Genomic DNA, 21012 nt, shown 5'->3' with positions numbered 1-21012 from the left:
GTATTTACTTTGTATTCTTACACCCAACATGTGATATAAAAAGGGTACAGATATGTGAAAAAGTAGAATGATAGTATATATTTACACATTATAAGTGTACAAAATGAGCATATTTACTTGCTCTATGTCATAGAGAGCTTCAGAAGTGTAAAAGGGTATGGTGGTCTATGAAACACTGGTCATAACACAGCCAACATCGCACTCTTGACAGTAAGACCTTGTGTCTTTCCTTCGCTGCTCCCCACCCCCAGATGGGAACCGCCTTGTCGTGGTGGGGGGCTTGCGTGCCCCTGTGACCTGGCGAGCTAGGCTAGAGGGGGCTTAGGCCCCTGCTCCTCCCTTCCGAGGGGGAGAGGGCTACCCATGCTAGTAAGGTTGCCAGTGAGGGGCCAGATTAAATGGTTCCTACATAAGCTGCCAGTGGACCAGCAGAGCCACCCACTGGAGGGATCGCCCAATAGGGGGCCATCCTGTGCTGGATGGTTGGGTGTCCAGGCTGGGATGCTTTGGGAGGAGGTCTCAGCTCTGTTGTGGACAAACATTCGCATCATGTGGGGCCTTTTTTTAAAACGATTGGTCCACATGGGGACGAGGTACCCCGTCCATGGCAGCCAGCGCTCACTCCCATTGTAGTCCCAGTAGGTGGTTTCCCTTGCCCCTGGAGCTAATCTTTTGTGTTACTGTTTGCTTATGGGAAAACACAAAAACATTCAGGTTCTCGTGAGGTGGATGACGTGGCCCACGAGACGTCATCTTCAGGTCTGAGTAGGGAAGAGAATTCCCCTCCACAAGGGCCTCCCACAGCAGTCTCCTGTTCTGGGAGTTCTTCTGAGGGACGCATTTCTGCTGCATATGACTCCTTTTGATGGTAAATGTTAATCCATCTTTTTCTTATCACGCCTTGCACTCCCTTCTCAAGGCGTATGGCACGGTTCTTCGCATTCGACTTGTTTATGATAAGGACTTTCCATCTAACCGCTGCTATGTGACGTTTCTGTCATGTGATGAAGCCCGTTTGGCTTTTGAACATGTAGCATCTCTGCCCCTTGCCGGCTCTGGCTTTAAAACTGAACTTCTCCAATCACGTAATATTTCAGACAGTGACATGGATTATATCCCAAATGTTTTTAACAACTATCTAGAAAATTCTGTTCCAGAAGTCCACCAGATCCCGCCTCCACGTTGGTTTGTGGCATACTACAGAAATGGGCATGGGAATTTCATCCATGCCTCCTGGTACCTGGCCAAAGAGATCGGTACAATTCCTGAGGGAAATCTCAAGAAGTACGGTAAGGGGGTGCTCGTGCGAGTTTAAGATATTACGCAGGCGAGGATGTTGCAACATCTCCCATGCCCTGCTGACAGTATGTTTGAAACTGTAAAGGCCCATGCCACCTTTAATTATAGTAAAGGTTGTGTGTAGTCATGATCTTTATGAGTTTCCTGAGGAGGAAATACTGAACATGTGTCCTAGCTCAGCCCAAAAGGTGACTAAGATGAGGAATTCCTCTAACATGGTCCTTCCCACCTTTGGTTTCACCCACCCTGATCGTGTTCATATCGGTCCTATCAATCTTAGGGTGAGGTGTTTTGTTTCTCGCCCTCTTCAGTGTTTCTCCTGCTACGGGTATGGTCATGGAAAAAGCTCCTGCAAGGAAGCTTCTCGATGCGGTAATTACTCTGCATTAGACTCACATTCTGAGGAGCATTGCAATGCTGCTGCTTATTGATTCCATTGCCGTGATGCTCACCAGGTACGTTCCAGGCAATGCCCAAGGTATTGCCTGGAGCAGGTTATTCTACAGTTTGCTAATAGCCAGTTCATCAGCCTTGGTATCGCCCAACGTGAACTCCTTTACCGCCAGAAAGATGGTGCTGGTGCGACATCCTATGCTTCATTGGCCGCTCGCTCTTCAGCTGAGTCTGCCGGTCCGAAGACAACTCTGCTACCTCTCGCTCTGTTGGGTGGTGGTCCTGTTCATTTGGCTAACAGGTTTGCCCTTTTGTCCGATGACTCAGTTGAGTCATCTGAAAGTGACGAGAATACGGACTTGACCAAAGTGACCCATGTATGTCCATGTTGTGGATGTCCATTTGCCACCTGTATCGCCTAAGCCTTTGAAGGGGCTGACCAAGCGGCACCGCGGCTCTGCGGAGTCGATAGATTTAGCTCAGCCAAAGCAATCTAAGTTTCTCCCGGTGCACATGATCGTGAGTCCTCCAGGGACCGCTCTGCAATGGTAGCTCCAGTAGTTTCTGTCCAGCCTTCTGTGACACCCTCTGTCTCAGATCGGGCTTCATGATGAGGACGGTCTTAGCATGGAGACGTCCGATGATATTGTCACAGCCGTCCCTCGTGGACCCACTGTGTGGAAAGTGCAGTCCAGCCTGACCTCGTCCTCCGAGGACCGGTAGGAATGGTGATAAGTTCGCATCACTCACCGGTAAGCCGAAAGGCTGCGGTCCAACGACCCGGCACATCTCAACTCCCGGTGTCTTCTCGTCGGTTGTTTATTTCTAGTCAAGTGAGTCACGGGCAGCCTCAAAAGGCTCATCCGTCCACTGCACCCAAATAGTCATCTTCAAGCTTCTACAATGGAACTGTAGAGGCCTTCGCGCCTCGTGGGGAACTCCGAGCTTTACTGTCGGAGTTCTCTCCAGCCTGTGTAGCTCTACAAGAGACTATGCTAGGTGATAGTACTTATTCTAGTCCTCCTGGCTATCGTGCCTTTTTTAGCACTCCTTTCCCTGACCAGGGCCACCACGGTGGCACAGCTATTCTAGTCCGTCAGGATATACCTGTTATCCCTTGCAACTCAACTCTCCCCTTCAGGTGGTTGCTGTTAAGGTCTTTATGGGACGATCCTACACTATTTGCAGTTTATATCTCCTCCTCGGCTTCCTGTCTCCAGGGGTGAGCTTGACGGCCTGGTGCGTCAGCTGACTCCGCCTTTCCTCTTGTTGGGAGATTTTAACGGCCGTCACCCATTGTGGGATGAAGGTGCTAGTAATCCTCGTGGGGTTTTAATCGGTTCTTTTATTGAGGACGAGGGATTGGAGGTTTTAAATTCTGGGGGATGTTACACATTTCCACAGTCCAACTGGGACTTTTACAGCTATCAATCTTTCTCTGTGTACATCTAATTCTTTCCTTGATTTTAACTGGCGGGTTCTACCTGATTTACATGGTAGTGACCACTTCCCTATTTCAATGCAATCTGTGAACTCTGAGCCACAGTCCCACCCCCCACGCTGGGTTTTAGACAAGGCAGATTGGCCTCAATTCACAGACCTTAGCTCTTTTATCCATCCGTTGGCCGACTTTTCTACTTGTTCAGAGGCTGTTGATTATTTTACTGATTTTTTACATTCAGCAGCGCTTCAGACAATCCCTAGGATGTCCGGTCGCTTTACTAAGCGTCCCGTTCCTTGGTGGAACGCGGCATGCACAAACACTGTGAGAGAGAAACGGGCAGTTTTCTCGTCTCCGGCGACATCATGGGGACCCGCAGTGTCTGGACGCTTTTAGACGCTGCCGAGCTCGGGCCCGCCGCATTTTGAAGGAGGCACAAAGAGCCTCATGGAAAGCCTGTCTCATCCATTAATGTTCACACTCCTCTCACGGATGTATTCAATAAAGTATCCTGCGCCTTCCCCGCCAGTCTTGTTGTCTGCTGGGCAAACGGTGGCAGACCCTAGGACTGTCGCCAACCTCTTTGCGGAGCACTTTGCCAGTGTCTCTTGGAAGGATCCTGCAGCCCAGATGCACGTCACCGCCAGAGAATGGAATCTCTCGGCGTCAACTTTTCTTCCACTGGAGAGGAGTCTTATAATGTCCCCTTCTCTATTTCTGAGTTGTAGACCACTTTGTCCCAGTGTCATGACTCTTCTCCTGGTCCAGATGATATTCCTTATGCCTTCTTGCGTCATATGTCTGACAGTGCTTTTAACTTTTATTAAATCTGTATAATATGATATGGCATACTAGTGATTTTCCATCTTCTTGGGCTGTGGCAGTGGTTCTCCCATTTCCGAAGCCTGGGAAAGATAATCTTCAGGCTACGAACTACCGTCCTATATCTTTGACATCCTGTATTTGTAAAGTGTTAGAAAAGATGGTAAATGCAAGACTCACGTTGTACTTGGAGAGGGGGAAGTACTTGTCATCGGTACAGTATGGCTTCCGAAAGATGAGGTCTACTACTGATGCTCTTTTATCCCTAGTCTTCTATTTGTGAGGCCTTTGCTAATCACCACCATCAAGTAACAGTTTTTTTACCTGGAGAAAGCCTACACAGCTTGGTGTCATGGCATTTTACAGTCTTTGTTTGATTTTGGCCTCCGTGGCCACCTTCCTATTTTTATTCAGCAGTTTTTATCCAAACGTCTTTTACGGTTCGAGTGGGGAGTGTTCTGTCTGAGGCTACTGCTCTAATTAATGGTGTCCCACAGGGAAGTATTCTTAGTGTTACGCTATTCGTAGTTGCCATAAATGGTGTTATTAATACTCTTCCGGATGGCGTTCACAGCTCCTTATATGTGGACGACTTATGCATCTCTTTTTCGGCTGTTAGAATGTCTCTGATTGAGCGCAAGCTCCAACTGGAGATCAATAGGGTGTTCCGTTGGGCCAACATAAACGGTTTTCGTTTCTCCACCTCGAAGACCGTAGCCATACATTTTTGTCACAACCGTGGCGTCCATCCAGATCCTGATTTATATTTAGCCAATAGACGCCTCTCATGTGTGGAGGCGACTCGATATCTTGGCCTATTGTTTGACAACCGTCTTACTTGGGTTCCCCATTTCCGTTCTCTTAAGGCGTCTTGTCGGCAGGCACTATCCCTTCTTCGGGTTTTAAGTCACACCTCTTGGGGTGCGGACAGGGACACGTTGCTGCTTCTTCACCGTACACTTATCCTTCCCAAGCTGGAATACGGCTGTGAGATCTACTCATCTGCAACAGATGCACGACTACGTGCTTGACTCCGTGCATCATGCTGGGGTCCGCTTGGCTACGAGTGCATTTCGGACATCTCCAATTCCTAGCCTATTAGTGGATGCTGGTTTCTGGTCGCTCGACCTCCGGCGCCAGTCTTCGATGCTCCGGTGTTGGTTTCACATCCACCGTCTTCCTGATTCAGTTCCTTGTGTGTCAATCTTGCGGGACTCGCGTTCGCAGGTGTATGTCACTCGGCCTAGTCTCCCTAAACCTTTTGGCTTTTGACCCCACTCCTGTGTACTCTTTCTGACTCTCTCGAGTTGGTTATTGGCAGCTACCTGTTGTCTCATTATGCCCTCCTGCCATGGATGGCAAGAAGGATTTTTGCCAGCTCTGTCCCACACACGGTTTTAGAACACTTTTTATGCATTCTGATGATATCCCTGTTTTACTGATAGCTCCAAATCCAATGTAGGCATTGGGTTTAGCGTGGTTTTCCCCTCCTTCTACCAGTCTGGCAGCCTTCCTGCAGTGGCATCTGTCTTTACTGCAGAGCTGTCTGCCATAGTTCTAGCTTTACAGATCATTTTCACTCTTCCGGTTTCTACTTTTACAATTTTTAGTGATTCTCGTAGTGCTCTTACTTCTCTTTTCTCTAGTATTTCACTTCATCAATTGGTTTTATCAGCTCTGGAGTGGCTATACCTGCTTATGAAAAGAGGATATCATGTTGGGTTTTGCTGGGTCCCTGGTCACGTTGGTGTTCCCGGGAATGAACACGCAGATGGCCTTGCTAAAGAGACAGCAAGTCACGCTCCACCCTCTGCCCCTGTCCCGTTTAGAGATGTATTCCAGTCCATCTGTCTGGCAATTGTTGCAAGATGGCAGAGGAGGTGGCAAACGGGTGTTGCCACCTCGAAAATGGGAGAGATCACCACTTCCATTCTCCCTGACTGGACATACACCCATATTCGCGACCGCCGTAAACAGATTGTATTAGCGCAGCTGAGAATCGGTCACACGCATCTTACACAAAGATATTTGTTGACCAGGGACCCTCAACCTTACTGTGATGATTGCCTGGTGCCGCTCACCAGGCAGCACCTTCTGGTCAAGTGCCCAGTTTTATTGATTTACGACATCACTACCTCTACCGATGTCGCGGTAGAGATAGCGGTGTCTATTATCTCTCTAAGGTCCTTGGACCAGCATGCCTGTCCCCTGGCCATGATATCTTTAGTTACTTGGGGGAAGCTGGCCTTCTCCCCAAACTGTGACTTATATTTTATAATGTGAGATTTATTGTTTTATTTACTTTAATCGTATTTTTAAATAGTTTTAGTTTTAAGTCTTAATTGCTTTTAGTTTTTTTTTTATAGTTTTTAATTGCTTTTAGTTCGTTTTTTATTTATATCTTCTCTAACATATTGTAGCGGCGCCAGATGACCGTAGATGTTGCGGCGCCTTAGGCAAAATCCATTCATCCATCCTTCGCTGCTCCCTTCGTGTTGTGTTGGCACACACATGACACCATCTTGAAGGGTTCTTTTTGGTGGGGTTGGGAGGGATGAAGCGGGAGAAGTGTCGCTCTACCAAGCAAGGAGGTGCACCAACACCTGTGGCACCCTGCCTTTCCTTGACAAGTGATGGATGTGTACGTTGTTGTGGGATCCGTTCCTTTGTTAGATTCTTCATTAGGAGATCCCGGGCCAGCTCGATAGTGAAGTCTTCCATCGTCTCCTTTACTCCAGTGATATGGCTGTACAGGACGTGGCAGTTGTAGACAGTCATATCCAAGAGGTGGAAAAACAATTTATTGTACCACCTCATTGTCCTTCTGGCACATTCGACGGAAGAAATAACAGCGTCAGATTTATCTACTAGGCGCATATTGATGTTGTAGTCTTCTACTGCTACAGGCTTCTTGCGTATCTCTCCAGTTGCTCTATCACGACGTCTTGAATCTTCCATCATAGGTGGGTGGATCGTTGTCAGGATGTTTACGTCACTGTTATCCATCCAAGATAGTAGCAGAATATTGTTGGCTTCAAGGTAAATAATGCTGTCAGCTAGTCTCCTGAATGGTAACTCTGGCATGTAAGACCGATTCCTCTTGACAGTGCCACACACTCCAGTCCCGTGATCATGGAGGTACAGGGCAAGGGAGGAGCTAGTATACCAGTTGTCAAAATACAGAATGTGTCCTTTGTTGAGGTATTGCTGCATCATTGTTATAACAACAGCTCCTTCTGGTATGGTCTGAAGACGGCAGTGAACTTCACCTTCAGGTGCTCTAAGACTGGCCTGATTCTTTCCATGGTATCCATATGAACTCCATGCTGAGAATCAAGATGGCTCTGGAGGCTGTCTGTAAAATTAAGGTTACCCATAATGGCTGTGAATCTATTCCGGCTCATCAATCTGCCAAATATGGGAGTGACAAGGATTGGATCACACGCCCAATATTTTCTGATTGACGACTTCTTTATCACCCCCATTAGCAGAACAACAGCAATGAAAACATACATTTCTCCAATGTCCACGTCTGTCCAAGTGAGACGGGCAGAGTTTTTTGCTTGCACCTTCCCAGTAGTTGTACCAGTTTGTCTGGTCAGCAATCATAGAGAGGAGATTTGCTGTGAAAAACTGAATGAAAACATCCAGTCTTGTCATGTGCCGGTGGGCACCGGGGATGTTAGGCCCCGCCTCCCTGACGCCTTGAAAGTTGAAGCTGTTGGACTGGTAATGAGTCCCATCCCTCCAGTTCCACGCCTGGTTTGTGGTCTGTCCTTCCTGCCTTTCTGCATTCTCCCCATTAGGCTCTGCTGTCCTTGTACCGGCACTCAGTGGGAGGGTCCTTCCTCTTGACATTTTTAGTTGTATAGATCTTGATTGTGAGCGGGTTTGTGAACTCCTGCATGTAACAGCCTCTCCGGGAGGAGTGCGCACCAGGGTCACCTTCTTTGATATATGGCCACGGGTGGCACGTCCACGGGTTATAACATGCCCCTGCTGCTGATGTAGACTGTGCAAAGGCTGGGGAGGGCAATTAAAGGGTCTTGGCTGTGGTGATGCTGGTGCTGGAGATATGTTAAGGAGACGAGAAGGTCCTGGTTATAGTGATGCAGGTGTTGGGGACATGTCAGGGAGATAAGAAGGTACTGGCTGTGGTGATTCAGGTGCTGGGGACACGTCAGGGAGACGAGAAGGTCCTGGCTGTGGTGATACAGGAACTAGGGGCAAATCAGGGAGACGAGGAGGTCCTGGCTGTGGTGATGCGGGTGTTGGGGACACGTCAGGGAGACGGGAAGGTCCTGGCTGTAGTGATTCAGGTGCTGGGTGTATGGTCCTTAAGTCACTCACGGGCACAGGGGTGAATGGAAAAAGGTTCTAGGTTCTTAAATCTATTGAGCGTAAGGTTACAGCAAGTAGATCACAAGTACACAAGAGAGGCACCTAGCAGCTGCGTGTCTCTGTGTTGTGGGCAAGGCGCTGACTACTGATGCTTCCGCTAGGGTGCTCTGTCGGCGTGGCGCCTGGATATGAATGTGTGCCTAAGCCTAGCTACTAACCCACACCTCCCCTACCCCCTTAAGCTGATAGCAAAGTCTTCAGCATGGAGTCTCAGCGGCTTGACCTTGGAGACGGGGTGAGCGACGGAGAGCTGGAGGTTCCTGGGGCCCATGGTCAGCAGGGATGTGGTCCTCAGAGTCCTCCGCAGGGATGAAAGCCGGGCATAAGTGGCGACGGTTGCGCCACAGAAGACATCCACTCAGGAGGCGGACGTGGAACTGCCGTGACCTGCCACATTGCCATGACGATGCCTACCTTATCCCAGAGGCCAGTTACAGGATCCTGGATGCGGATCTGCTGGTTGACTTGAAGGGCGGGTAGCTGGTGAGCATGCTGGTCGTAGCGGGAAATAGCCGCTTCCGCCTGCTGTGCTGCACGGCGATCACATTCCTCTGCCTTGGCGTGCCATTCAGCCTGGAAAGAAGAGGGGTGGGCAGGCACACAGGTGCGCAGAGGGTGGCCATACAGGACTTGTGCAGGGGAGCGACCATTGTGGTTAGGGGTGTTGCGAACTTCCAAGAGACCCCTGTCGAAATCCTCGCAGTCTTTGTTGCCCATAGGGGCCACTTTCATGATCAAGTGTTTCATGGACTTGACGGCTGCCTCGGCATGTCCGTTTGGCTGTGGGTAGTGCGGAGATGTCACAATGTGGCGAACACCCCAGCGAGTCAGGAATTCTTCAAGGGCGTGGCTTGTGAATTGAGGTTCACCGTCGGTCCTAAGGCACACGGGGACACCTAAGTCGCGGAAGTAACTCCTGAAGTGTCGAATGGTGGCGGCAGCGGTAGTGTCCCTGCTACATGGAATGACGACTGGCCAACCAGACAGACGGTCAGCGATGACAAGAAAGGCTTTTCCTGCCACTGAGAAGTAATCTGCTGACACAGACTCGAAGGGTCGCATAGGATGGTCGTCATTGCAATATTCCTCCTGTTGCTGACTAGGTAACAGTGTCTGGCAGAGGATGCAGGAACGCACAACACTGGTGATGTCTGCATTTATACCAGGCCAGAAGACTATTTGCCGCGCACGACGCTTGGTAGACTCAGCCCCGCGGTGGCTGTCATGCAGGCACTGTAGCACTGTCCTGCGTGATGCCGCAGGGACTATGACACGCGGGCTGTATAGCACGAGGTCGCCGTCACTGTAGAGGTGGTGGCGAAGTTTCCAGAATGGCAGGAGGGAGTTGTGCAAGTCGTAACGGTGGGTTGGGAAGCCATGACGTACATAGTCCAACAGTCTGGTGTATGCCTCATCGTTACGTGCCGCTTGCTGGAGCTCCTCCAACTTGATGTCTCCTGTCGGGCCTGCTTGTCGGGAGGGACAAGAGAACACACTGCCCTCAGTGAAACTGCATCCCGGACAGAGACATCGTGAAGCATGTCATCACTCATATCTGTGTGGTCGACTGGATGCCGGGACAATGCGTCAGGGATGCAGAGCATCTTCCCGGAGCGCCACTGAATAGTGAACACGTATGGCGACAGCTTCTCTTTCAGGCACTGTAGGCGAGGGTTCTCCACAGCATCAAGAGTGTAGTGGTTCAAGATGGGGACAAGCGGGCGGTGGTCCGTCACATGTTCAAAGTGGTGCAGCCCCTTCAGGTAGTAGCTGCACTTGTGCATCGCCCAGGCAACTGCTAACATCTCCAGCTCGATGGTGGCATAGCACATCTCTGCATCTGACACAAAGCGGGAGCCACACTGAATCAGGCGGAGCATGTTGCCACCATAGTCTTGTAGAAGTGTGTAACCGAGGCCGTGGAGGCAGGACGCGTCTGTCTGGAGGATGGTGGGCCACTGCGGGTCTAACATGGAGAGTTGTGGTGGACTTGAGAGGGCCTCCTTGACCTTGGAGAAGGCTGCGGCATGGTCAGAGGTCCACACAAACGCATGCCGCGAGCTCATGAGAGGCCTGTGAGGCTGAGCTGCGGTGGAGATGTCAGGTGAGAACTCGGTTAGCTGATTAACCAGGCCCATGAACGATCTCAGATCTGTGGTGTTGGCTGGTGTTGGGAAGTCAGCTATAGCTCTCACCTTCTCTGGGTCGGCCTCAATCCCGTTGGCGGACAGGACGAACCCGCAGAATTTCACTGCTGGTGCGGCAAGGATGAACTTGTCGGCATTCAGCGTGAAGCCATTTGCTCTGCACCTGGCCAGAACGACGTTGATGCGTTGCAGGTGCTTGAGGTAGGTTTCATCATAGAGGAGGACATCGTCAACAACCTTGACACAGTTGGAGATACCTTGCAAGGCCGCATCTCCACGAAGGCAGAAGGTATCACCGGTAGCTGCAAAGCCCATCGGGCCATGTAGATACTGATACCTGCCATAAGGTGTGATAAAAGTGGTGAGATGCTGGTCCTCCTCAGCCAACTCTAGCTGCCAGTAGCCACACAGCGCATCGACGGTAGTGAAGTATCTTGACTTCGGGGCTACACTCCTGATGGCCATGAAAGGTGTGGGTGAGGGATGTGCAGGACGTGACACCTGATCGCTGAGCTTTGATAGATCAGTGGTGATCCGCACACCTCCGTTGGGCTTGGCAACTGCAAGGAGCGGGTGGCACCATGGGGATAGGTTATCACCAGCAGGCGCTATGATGCCCTGTGCCACCATAGACTGAAACTCTTTCTTCACCTCCTCCTAGAAAGCCAATGGGATCTGGCGTGGAGTGTGGATCGCAAAGGGTCGAGCATCCTCATGTAAATGAATCCTCATTGGCGGGCCTGCCATGGACTTGAGAGGCGAGTTGAATAAGTCCGCCGAGACATCAGCACGTCCTTGTATTCCTTCAAGAAGAATGCCTTGGCCTGTGCAGGAGTTATAGTGGCGTTAAAGGGTAGTGCTGGCGTCGGGGTGGACGGGAGCGAGAAAGGCAGTTCGGAGGTTGGCATGGGTGCGGCATCTGGCACCACAGCGGTGGCTTCCTTGTCCTGTGTGTGAACACGAACACTGGCGTGCGTCACTTCAGCGATGGGCTGTGGGAAGCGGTCCGGGATCAACCAGAGCTCCTTGCAGGCTTGATGGGACAACAGAGGGACAGGGATGTCCTCATGGACGTCAATCCAAACCCGTGCCATGTTACCCTTAAGGTGTAGCTCTGCCTGCAATGATCCGAGGGCTGGCAACATGGATGAGCCATCTGCGGTGTACCTCGAGTCGGCTGGTGTTGGTTGGAGGTCGCTGGGGTACACTTCAAGCCTCGTAAGATGTCCAGGGCCGATGATAGTCGCGTTTGCACCCGTGTCTGGCAGCATGGAGATGGAACTTGATCCCTTGCTATGGACAACAGTAACAGTGACAGGATGGTGACTGGGCGCGCTGGGCAGAATGGACGAGCCGAGCTCCATTGCCTTTAGAACGTGGGGATTCCTGTGTACGCCCTTGAGTAGCAGTACCTTTCCCATGGCCCTTGGATTTTCTACAGCTCCGGTCGTAGTGGCCCACATTCCCGCATGCACGACAAGTAACTTTCAGAGCCGAGCAGTGCGGGGTTCTGGCCCAGGGACCATGCTTACCACAATTGCTACATGTGGACTCGCTGGCAGGGCACTTGCTTCATTCATGTGTCCTGAGGCAGTTGTTGCAAGTCTCCTTTGGTGGAGGGGGTGACGCTGGCGCTAGAGTTTTCTGTTTTTTCTTGTTTGCCTTGTATTGCGACGTCACGCAAATCATCTTCTCGTGTGAGGCAATCACGGAGGCTGTGGTGCGGGCCATCTCAAAGGCATAACACTGCTGTACTATCTCATCCAGAGAAAGAGTGGGGATGTTGGGAATGAGTTCTTGAATGAGTTGCTCATCCCGGACGCCCATCATGATCACTTGCTTGATCTGCATTTCATAACAGGTGTCATCTTGTCCCTTGCAGACGTCCAGCGCGTCGGCCAGACCTTTGACACGGACGTAGTACTCATCGAATTTTTCTCCGACTGCCTGCCTGCAGCTGAACAGTTCTCTGCGTCGCAGGGCCTCATTCATCTGGTCCTTCACGTGTGCTTCGAGCATGTCAAGTACCTCTTGGACAGAAGAGGCAGTGTCGTCGGGTATGTTAAAATGAGACCGTAGAACGTGAAGCATCTCAGGGGACAAACACTTCCTAAGTTGAATTAGTTGTTTAGACAGGGTAAGGATGGACAGATCTATCATTGTAGCATAAATCTGTCCACTTACGCCTCAATTCGCAAACATTTTGGAATGAAGAGTCAGGCTGCAGCTGATGTGGAGGTTTAATAATGGCCTTTGGAGGCTGTGAGGGGTGTGTGGCTGAGTGTTGGATACCGGGAGGTGACCCATGGGTGTCGGAAGATGGTGGTGGTGTTGCCAACCGCTGGCCAGTCAGGGCTGCCAGCAGCGCTCTGAACTCATCATCTCTCCTCCTTTGCTCATCCTGGCGCCTTTGTTCTTCCTCCTGGCGTCATTGTTCCTCCTCCTGGCGGCATTTCTGTTCCTCCTGGCATTGTTGTTCCTCCTCCTGGCGTCGCTGCTCATCCTGGAGACGACGTTGCTCCTCAAAGTACCGGAGGAGGCGAGTGAAGTCTGGGTTCTCTGCCATGTCTGCTGCTTGCTTGGCTTGCTGCCTGGTGACAGGCCCTGGCATACGAGTTGCACGTACACTATATCAGGAGGGGGTCAACCCCTCAGCCTCCTTCCTTAGTGTATAGGCAAGTATGCAAGGTGCTGGTATGCATGAAGATGCCGCGGGGAGTGGTGGCAGCGGTAGGTACTTGTGCGTCATGAACAGGCAGAGTGGGAAGACGCTCGCCGCTCACTCCGGAGTGGCGCCGGAGAAACAGAAACCGTCCTTATGTATATGTATCATAAGGGTGGGGGGGTCACTGCACACGAGTCACTGTAATGCACTCTACACTGTCACTGAGCACTGTTACTACTCGTGAGGCACAGTCACAACCACAGAATAGCCACGAAAAACACCACAACAGGGTTCCCGCTCGCACTAGAAGCCGCGCGGGAAAGAAGCAGTCACTGTAACACTTGATACAGCCCGTAGAAGTTACTCACTGCGCCATGTATGGTCCTCAAGTCACTCATGGGCACAGGGGTGAATGGAAAAAGGTTCTAGGTTCTTAAATCTATTGGGCGTAAGGTTACAGCAAGTAGATCACAAGTACACAAGAGAGGCACCTAGCAGCTGCGTGTCTCTGTGTTGTGGGCAAGGCGCTGACTACTGATGCTTCCGCTAGGGTGCTCTGTCGGCGTGGCGCCTGGATATGAATGTGTGCCCAAGCCTAGCTACTAACCCACACTGGGGATACGTCACGGAGACGAGAAAGTCCTGGCTGTGGTGATGCAGGTACTAGGGACACGTCAGTGAGACGAGAAGGTCCTGGCTATGGTGATGCAGGTGTTGGGGACACGTCAGGGAGACGGGAAGGTGCTGGCTGTGGTGATGTGGGTGCTGGGGACATGTCAGGGAGACAAGAAGGTCCTGGCTGTGGTGATGCAAATACTGGAGACATGTCAAGGAGACGAGAAGGTCCTGGCTGTGATGATGTGGGTGATGGGGACACATCAGGGAGACGAGAAGGTACTGGCTGTGGTGATGTTGATTCATGAAGGAAGTCATGATGTGTCATTTCTTGACCACAGAGACGGCGTCTAATCGATGTTGATACGGGCTTAGCTGCATACTTTATCTCTTCATCATTACCATTTTCTTTGTTCTTGGTAGATTTTGGAAGTGTTTTTCAAAGGAGAGACGGGCGGTAATGTTGGAGAAGGCAATCGAGGCATTGGCAATGTCTTAGCCTCGTCTCCACACACTTCACCGTCAAGTCCTCTCTTCTTCCCTCGTTTCTGCAGCCCCAATGAACATAGGAAGCTCAGTGGGTCGTCTTCATCTTCGTTATCGCCATCGCCATCAGTATCTTCATCTGAGGGTAGTTGTAATGATGGTGGAGATGATGGAGATGAAGGATATGGGCGTGTACTCACACCGGAACCACATCGGGACGATGGTAAAATTGGAGGCTCCATTTTTTCCAGATCCTCTGCTGTAGGGACATATTCCTCCCCAGAAGAGTCATCTGAGGCACTGTCAACGTACTCATCTGACTCTAACACAATATCTATTGCCTCAGCAAGAGAAAGAATTCTCTTCTCCTGCCTCGGGCGACGCAGAAAGTCAGCCATGTCTATCCACATCCAGTACAAAGCCTAAAATGTCAGCGTGCGAATATTTCCTGCTTTGAGTGACAAGTAAGGACTTGTAGGTAAGTTGCCAAGTAGTGTAAACTTGCCCCGTATGTTGACTCATAACGTGTGTTAAGATTAAAAACCTAAGACAATTATGTACGAAGATACAGGGTAGAGAACTTGCAACGGCTGAGAGCCGTCAACGGGGCTGAGCGTTACACACATACGCGACGGCTCTCAGCCATCAGCGAGGCTGGACGGGTTAACAAAGAAGAGGAAAGAGTACAAGACGTGATTAAAAAAGAAGTACAGGCATGGAGAATCCAAGATAAGAAAGACTCGGAAAAATTTCAGGAAGTATTTCAAGAAAAGTTAAAAGAAAGAGATGAGAATATGAAGAAAAAAAAAAAAAAATCTAGTAAGAGAAATTGCGGAAAAAAAAAGTGTAATTATTTTTGGCCTGAAAGAAAAGAATGTTAAATATAGACCAAGAAGGGAAAAGGAGGAAATGAAATCAGTAAAAGACCTACTAAAAAATCTAAATGACGAGGATAGACAGAACTTAGAAGAGGAAGTAGAAGAAATCCACAGAATGGGACCATATCAAGAAGGAACAGTGAGACCAATTAAGATATTACTAAAATCACAAGCAGCAACAGAAGAAATACTATATAGAACAACAAAACTCAGAGAAACAGAAGGTTGCAAAGATATATATATATATATAAAGAAAAATATAAATGAGAAGGAAAGGAAGAGACACAATGAACTGGTGGCAGAAGCAAGGGAAAAAAAATAATGAAAGGTCAGAGGAAGAAAGAAGGCATCTTTTTGGAGAATTATAGGAGACAGGATAAGGAAATGGTATATAAAAGAGAAGGAAGAGAAAAAAAATGGAGCAAGTTTAACTAAAAATGATAAGAACAAGAGATTAAAAATGATGTATACAAACATAGATGGGGTTTTATCTAGTAAATTAGAATTAAGAGATTACATAAAGAAAGAAGAACCAGATATTGTATGCCTGGTGGAAACAAAGTTAAATGAGGCAATAAAAATAGACATAGATAAAAGGTATAATATATGGAGGAGAGACAGAGTGGGTAAAGGAGGAGGAGGAGTCATGATGATGTTAAGGAAGGAGATAGTGGTAAATCAAGTGGAGTTTGGGGAAGGAAAATCAGAAATACTGTATGTTAAGATGCATATTAACAAAAAGGAGTTAACAATCATTGGAACATATGTGCCACCAAAAACAAATTCATGGACTAATCAAGAATATAAAGACATGATAAATGACACAATAAGGAGTCTTACAAGAATCATTAAAGAAAGGAGAAAAGTTATATTAGAAGATTTCAACTGTAAGGAAGTGGACTGGGAAAATTATGAAAGTGGTATGGGGCAAGAAGCCTGGGGAGATAGATTCCTGAACCTAATGATAGATAATTTGATGGTCCAAAGAGTAAAGGAAAACACAAGATTCAGAGGAAAGCGATGAGCTGGCAAGATTGGACCTAGTTTTTACAAGGGGTATACAAATGAACGATGATATAAGATATAAGTGCCCATTGGGAAAGAGTGACCATGTAATATTAGAAATGGATATAGAAGAAGGAAAGGAAGATAGAGATGAATCATACAAAGGAGACCGATTAAATTACAGAAAGGCTGATATTGAGAATCTCAAGAACTATTTTAAAACGTAAACTGGGAGGAGATGGAAAACTCATTAACGGTTCAAGAGAAATATAACTTATTTTTGGAAATATACAAAACAGGAGTCAGGGAATATGTCCCGAAATATAGACCTAAAGAAGAAGGAAAGAAAGATTGGTTTAATGCAAGATGTGCTAGGGCAAAGGAGAAAAGAGATGGAGCATGGAAAAGGTGGAGAAATAGAAATCCAGAAAATAAGGAAAACTTCAAAACAGCAAGAAATGAATATGCTAAGGTGAGAAAGGAAGAAGAAAGGAACTATGAAAAGGACATTGTCAAAAAATGTAAGGAACAACCAAAATTGTTCTACAGATTCATAAATGGAAAAATAAGACAAAAAGAAACAATAGAAAGGTTAAAAGGAGAGAATGGGATGGTGGAAGACCCAAAAAGTATGGCAGAACTGTTAAATAGTAAATTTCATGAGGTCTTTACTAAGGAATCCAAATTTGAAAGACCACAGGGTAATAGAGAGACTGTCTATATGAAAGAGATTAAAGTAACCAAGCTTGAAATAAAAAAGTTGATGACGGAATTGGATGAGGAAAAGGCAATGGGACCGGATGAAGTCTCAGGCAGAATACTGAAAGAATGTAGGGAAGAACTAGCAAGTCCTATATACAACATCATAAAATGCTCAATAGAAAATGGAACAGTGCCAGTAGAATGGAAAAGAGCTGAGGTGGTTCCCATATATAAGAGCGGAAGGAAGGAAGAACCTTTAAATTACAGACCGGTATCACTAACTAGTGTAATATGCAAGATGTGTGAAAAAGTAATAAAGAAACAATGGATTGAGTTTCTTGAAGACAACAAAATATTATCAAATAGCCAATTTGGTTTTAGAAAAGGTCGGTCATGTGTAACAAATTTATTGAGTTTCTACTCTAGAATAGTTGATAAAGTACAAGAGAGAGAGGGATGGATTGACTGTATTTATTTAGATTTAAAAAAGGCGTTTGATAAAGTGCCACATGAAAGATTACTATGGAAGTTAGAGGAGAAGGGTGGCTTAAAAGGAAGCACATTGAGATGGATGAAGAATTACTTGAGGGGGAGAGAAATAAGGAAGATAGTTAAAGATATGAAGTCCAAGTGGAGAACAGTAGACAGCGGAGTGCCACAGGGGTCAGTATTGGCACCAATACTTTTCTCATATATATAAATGACATGCCAGAGGAGTGAACAGCTACATAAATCTGTTTGCGGACGATGCGAAACTGTGCAGAGTCATTAAACAAAAGAGGATTGTGAAATACTGCAGGAAGACTTAAACAAGATCTGGAAATGGAGCAAAAAATGGGAGATGGAATTCAATGTGGACAAAAGCCATGTCATGGAAATGGGAAAAAGTGAAAGACGACCAGTGGGAATCTATAAGATGGGAGATGGAGTAGAACTAGAAAAAGTAAAAAAGGAAAAGGACTTGGGAGTGACAATGGAAGAAAACAATCAACCGGTAAGCCATATTGATAGAATTTTCAGAGAGACATATAATTTGCTAAGGAATATTGGAGTAGCATTTCACTATATGGACAAAGAAATGATGAAGAAATTGATAAGTACTAAAATAAGACCTAGATTGGAATATGCAGGAGTTGTGTGGACCCCCATAAAAGAAACACATAAGAAAATTGGAGAGACTACAAAAATGGCTACAAGAATGGTTCCAGAATTTAAAGGGATGACATATGAGGAGAGACTAAAGGCTATGGATCTACCAACCTTGGAACAGAGAAGAGAGAGGGATCTGATACAAGTTTATAAATTGATTAACAGAATGGATCAAGTGGATAATGAGAAACTCACCCTGAGAGAAAAATATGACATTACAAGCACAAGATCACATAGTAAGAAACTGAGGAAGGGAAGATGTCTGAGAGATGTTAAAAAATATAGTTTCTCACAAAGATGTGTTGAGACTTGGAATAGTTTGAGTGAGGAAGTGGTGTCAGCAATGAGTGTGCACAGTTTTAAAGAAAAATTGGATAAGTGTAGACATGGAGACGGGACCACACGAGCATAAAGGCCAGGTCCTGTAAAACTACAACTAGGTAAATACAACTAGGTAAATACACAAAAAGATGAAGGATAGAGAGAAGGCAAACATTCTCTCTCTCTAGACACTTACAGTTTAAAATATCTTCTTTGGCAAGCTTAGGTACAAATTCAGGAGCGTCCACCCAGGAGGGCACCCGGCTGTCCTGCAGGAGAGAGTGGGATGGCTGGCGGCCTTGGCTCACCATGCAGGACACACTGTTGCTGTTGCTGGGGCTGCCGCTGCTGCCCTTCTTCCTGAGACTACTACTGCTGCTGGTGTTGCTGGTGACATGACTGCTTTGGGAGGTGGTGCTGGTGAAGTCCTTGTTTGGTTTGCTGGGATGAAAGGAACACATATTGGTTAGTTTGTTTGTTGTCATTACTATCTGGATGTCTTCTGGCTTTTTGTCATTCGAGATAGAGAGATTAACCCTTTCAGTACTGGGATGCATTTTTACCTGAAGTTTTGGGTATGATTAGATGATTTGATTTACATTAAGAGGCATCTATGGAGGGCAAAAGATTGATGCACAGAGTCTTCACTATTTTAGTCCCAACACGAGTTTTTGAAGCTGTAAAACATCATCGCCAAATAGTAAGCAGAATGAATATGAAAACATGTCCTGGTACTGAAGGGGTTAACTATTGTGCTGCAGTTATGGCAAAGTAAATTGTACAACTAAATCTACCTTCATTTCATGTCCATATTTCAAACGTGAGCAGCAACATCGCTGCCACACCCACCTCTGTGACAGAAGGCTTGGCTGACTAGACTGTACATGTGGTGCAGACAGAGAGAGAGTGTCTTTGTGCCGGGACGTGTTGGTGCATGCTGGACCCTGCTGGGACGACTCGCCAAGGTGTGTGGGGGGACCTTCTGTCTGGCTATACTCCGACCCGCTCTGGTGACCCGGCCATGTGTGGTCATACCTGTCGAGGAGTGTGGCTGGTGAGGAGATGGTCATGGTAGTGGTGTGGTGTGGTGTGGTGTGGTGTAGTGTGGTGTGGTGTGGTGTGGTATTGGCAGTGGTGTGGTGTGTGTTGAAAATATGTGTGGTGTGGTGTGGTACTGGTATTGGTAGAGGTAGTGGTGTGGTGTGGTGGTGTGTGCTGGAGATGAGAAATGAGGTATGGTGATGATACTGGTGGATGATGTGATGACAATGATGGTGATGGTTGAGGGCATACTAGCTGTGGTGAAGTGCTGGAGATAGGTACAGTGAACTATGATGGTGACAAAGGTGACAATGGCAGCAGTGATGGTGGTGGTGGTTACTGAGGTCTGGAGAGAAACTGAATAAGAAGAGGAGTCCTGCCTTACCTGCAGCTGCGGCCGTAGTAGCAGTTTCCCTTCAGGTAGTAGCGGCATATCATGGAGGGCCGGGAGGAGTCTCTGTTGTGGGAAAAGTGGCACCGATCACCCTCCCGACATACGCCATTCATGAAATACCTGCGGGAATACACACACATGAATGCTGATCGATACATTTCATACACAACTGCCACATCACGGGGAGATTACAAACAAACACAAAGGAACACAAAAAAAGCCCAAATAGTAACAAAAATTAAGGTTGTTGCAAGGTTATCTGGGTGAATGTTCTATGGTATTAGTGCAGAACTCCTAACCTTAATCTTAATCTTGCCTTTCAACCTAACTTAGTCTAACCTAACCTAACCTATTCTAACCTAATCTTAACCTAACCTAACCTATCCTAACTTAATCTAATGCAACCCAACTTAACCCAGCCCTAATCTAACCTAATCTGATCAAACCGAATCTAATAAAAAAAAATAATAATAACAACTTAATGTAACCAAAAGTAGCTTATTATAATCAAACCTAACCAATTTTAACCTAACCTAACCTAACCAAACCAAACCAAACCAAACACCCAAGAACCCCAAGAACCACAAGAGCAACCAAACACCACACAACCCCAAAAACACACAGAGAAACAACCTCCGTCACAACCAACACAATGAAAGGAGGACATCACCAAGAACAGAGGAACATCAATCCCTTTATTTTGGCCAACTCTCGAACCTGCATTGGAACTGACAACTAAATGAGCCTCCTTTTTGCTTTATGTTGCCCTTAGCCGACTTTTCCCCCTCTCACATGAAAAAAAAAGGGAGGTGGAGTAGGAGTGGGAGTAAGAAATAATAAGGAGCAATGCACTAAGGTAAAGATTAGAGGTTATTTAGAAAGGTCACTCTATTTGGCTTCCTGCTTCTATCTGGTAACAGTGAAGATGACATGCAGGGATGATGCGAGGTGGATTAGAGAACAGTTGGATTATATAAGAAATGACGAGAGAGAGAGAGAGAGAGAGAGAGAGAGAGAGAGAGAGAGAGAGAGAGAGAGAGAGAGAGAGAGAGAGAGAGAGAGAGAGAGAGAATATTTCTCTCTATCCTTCATCTTTGTGTGTGTGTGTGTGTGTGTGTGTGTGTGTGTGTGTGTGTGTGTGTGTGTGTGTGTGTGTGTGTGTGTGTGTGTGTGTGTGTGTGTGTGAGAGAGAGAGAGAGAGAGAGAGAGAGAGAGAGAGAGAGAGAGAGAGAGAGAGAGAGAGAGAGAGAGAG

At 47.4% G+C, this 21012-nt stretch overlaps 1 protein-coding gene across 3 annotated transcripts in view; it reads right to left on the bottom strand.

Annotated features, from left to right (window-relative positions):
• The window catches only part of LOC123502788 (probable E3 ubiquitin-protein ligase makorin-2), a 36695-nt gene that overhangs the window by 12462 nt on the left and 3221 nt on the right, over window positions 1–21012 (bottom strand). For all 3 annotated transcript variants that reach the window (XR_006674223.1, XR_006674224.1, XM_045252050.1), the window contains exons 2-4: window positions 19751–19879; window positions 19174–19359; window positions 18521–18765 (exon numbers count right to left, since the gene is read on the bottom strand). Coding sequence is in view for 1 of the 3 variants with exons in the window: in XM_045252050.1 (XP_045107985.1) it covers window positions 18521–18765; window positions 19174–19359; window positions 19751–19879 (560 nt within the window). In the remaining 2 variants the exon portion in view is untranslated. The remainder of the gene's footprint in view (window positions 1–18520; window positions 18766–19173; window positions 19360–19750; window positions 19880–21012) is intronic.

This window comes from Portunus trituberculatus, chromosome 12 (assembly GCF_017591435.1).
Source record: "Portunus trituberculatus isolate SZX2019 chromosome 12, ASM1759143v1, whole genome shotgun sequence".
In the NCBI taxonomy this organism is placed as follows: domain Eukaryota; kingdom Metazoa; phylum Arthropoda; class Malacostraca; order Decapoda; family Portunidae; genus Portunus; species Portunus trituberculatus.
The sequence above is the reverse complement of the archived record's forward strand: the minus strand, read 5'-3'. Positions and strand labels throughout refer to the sequence as shown.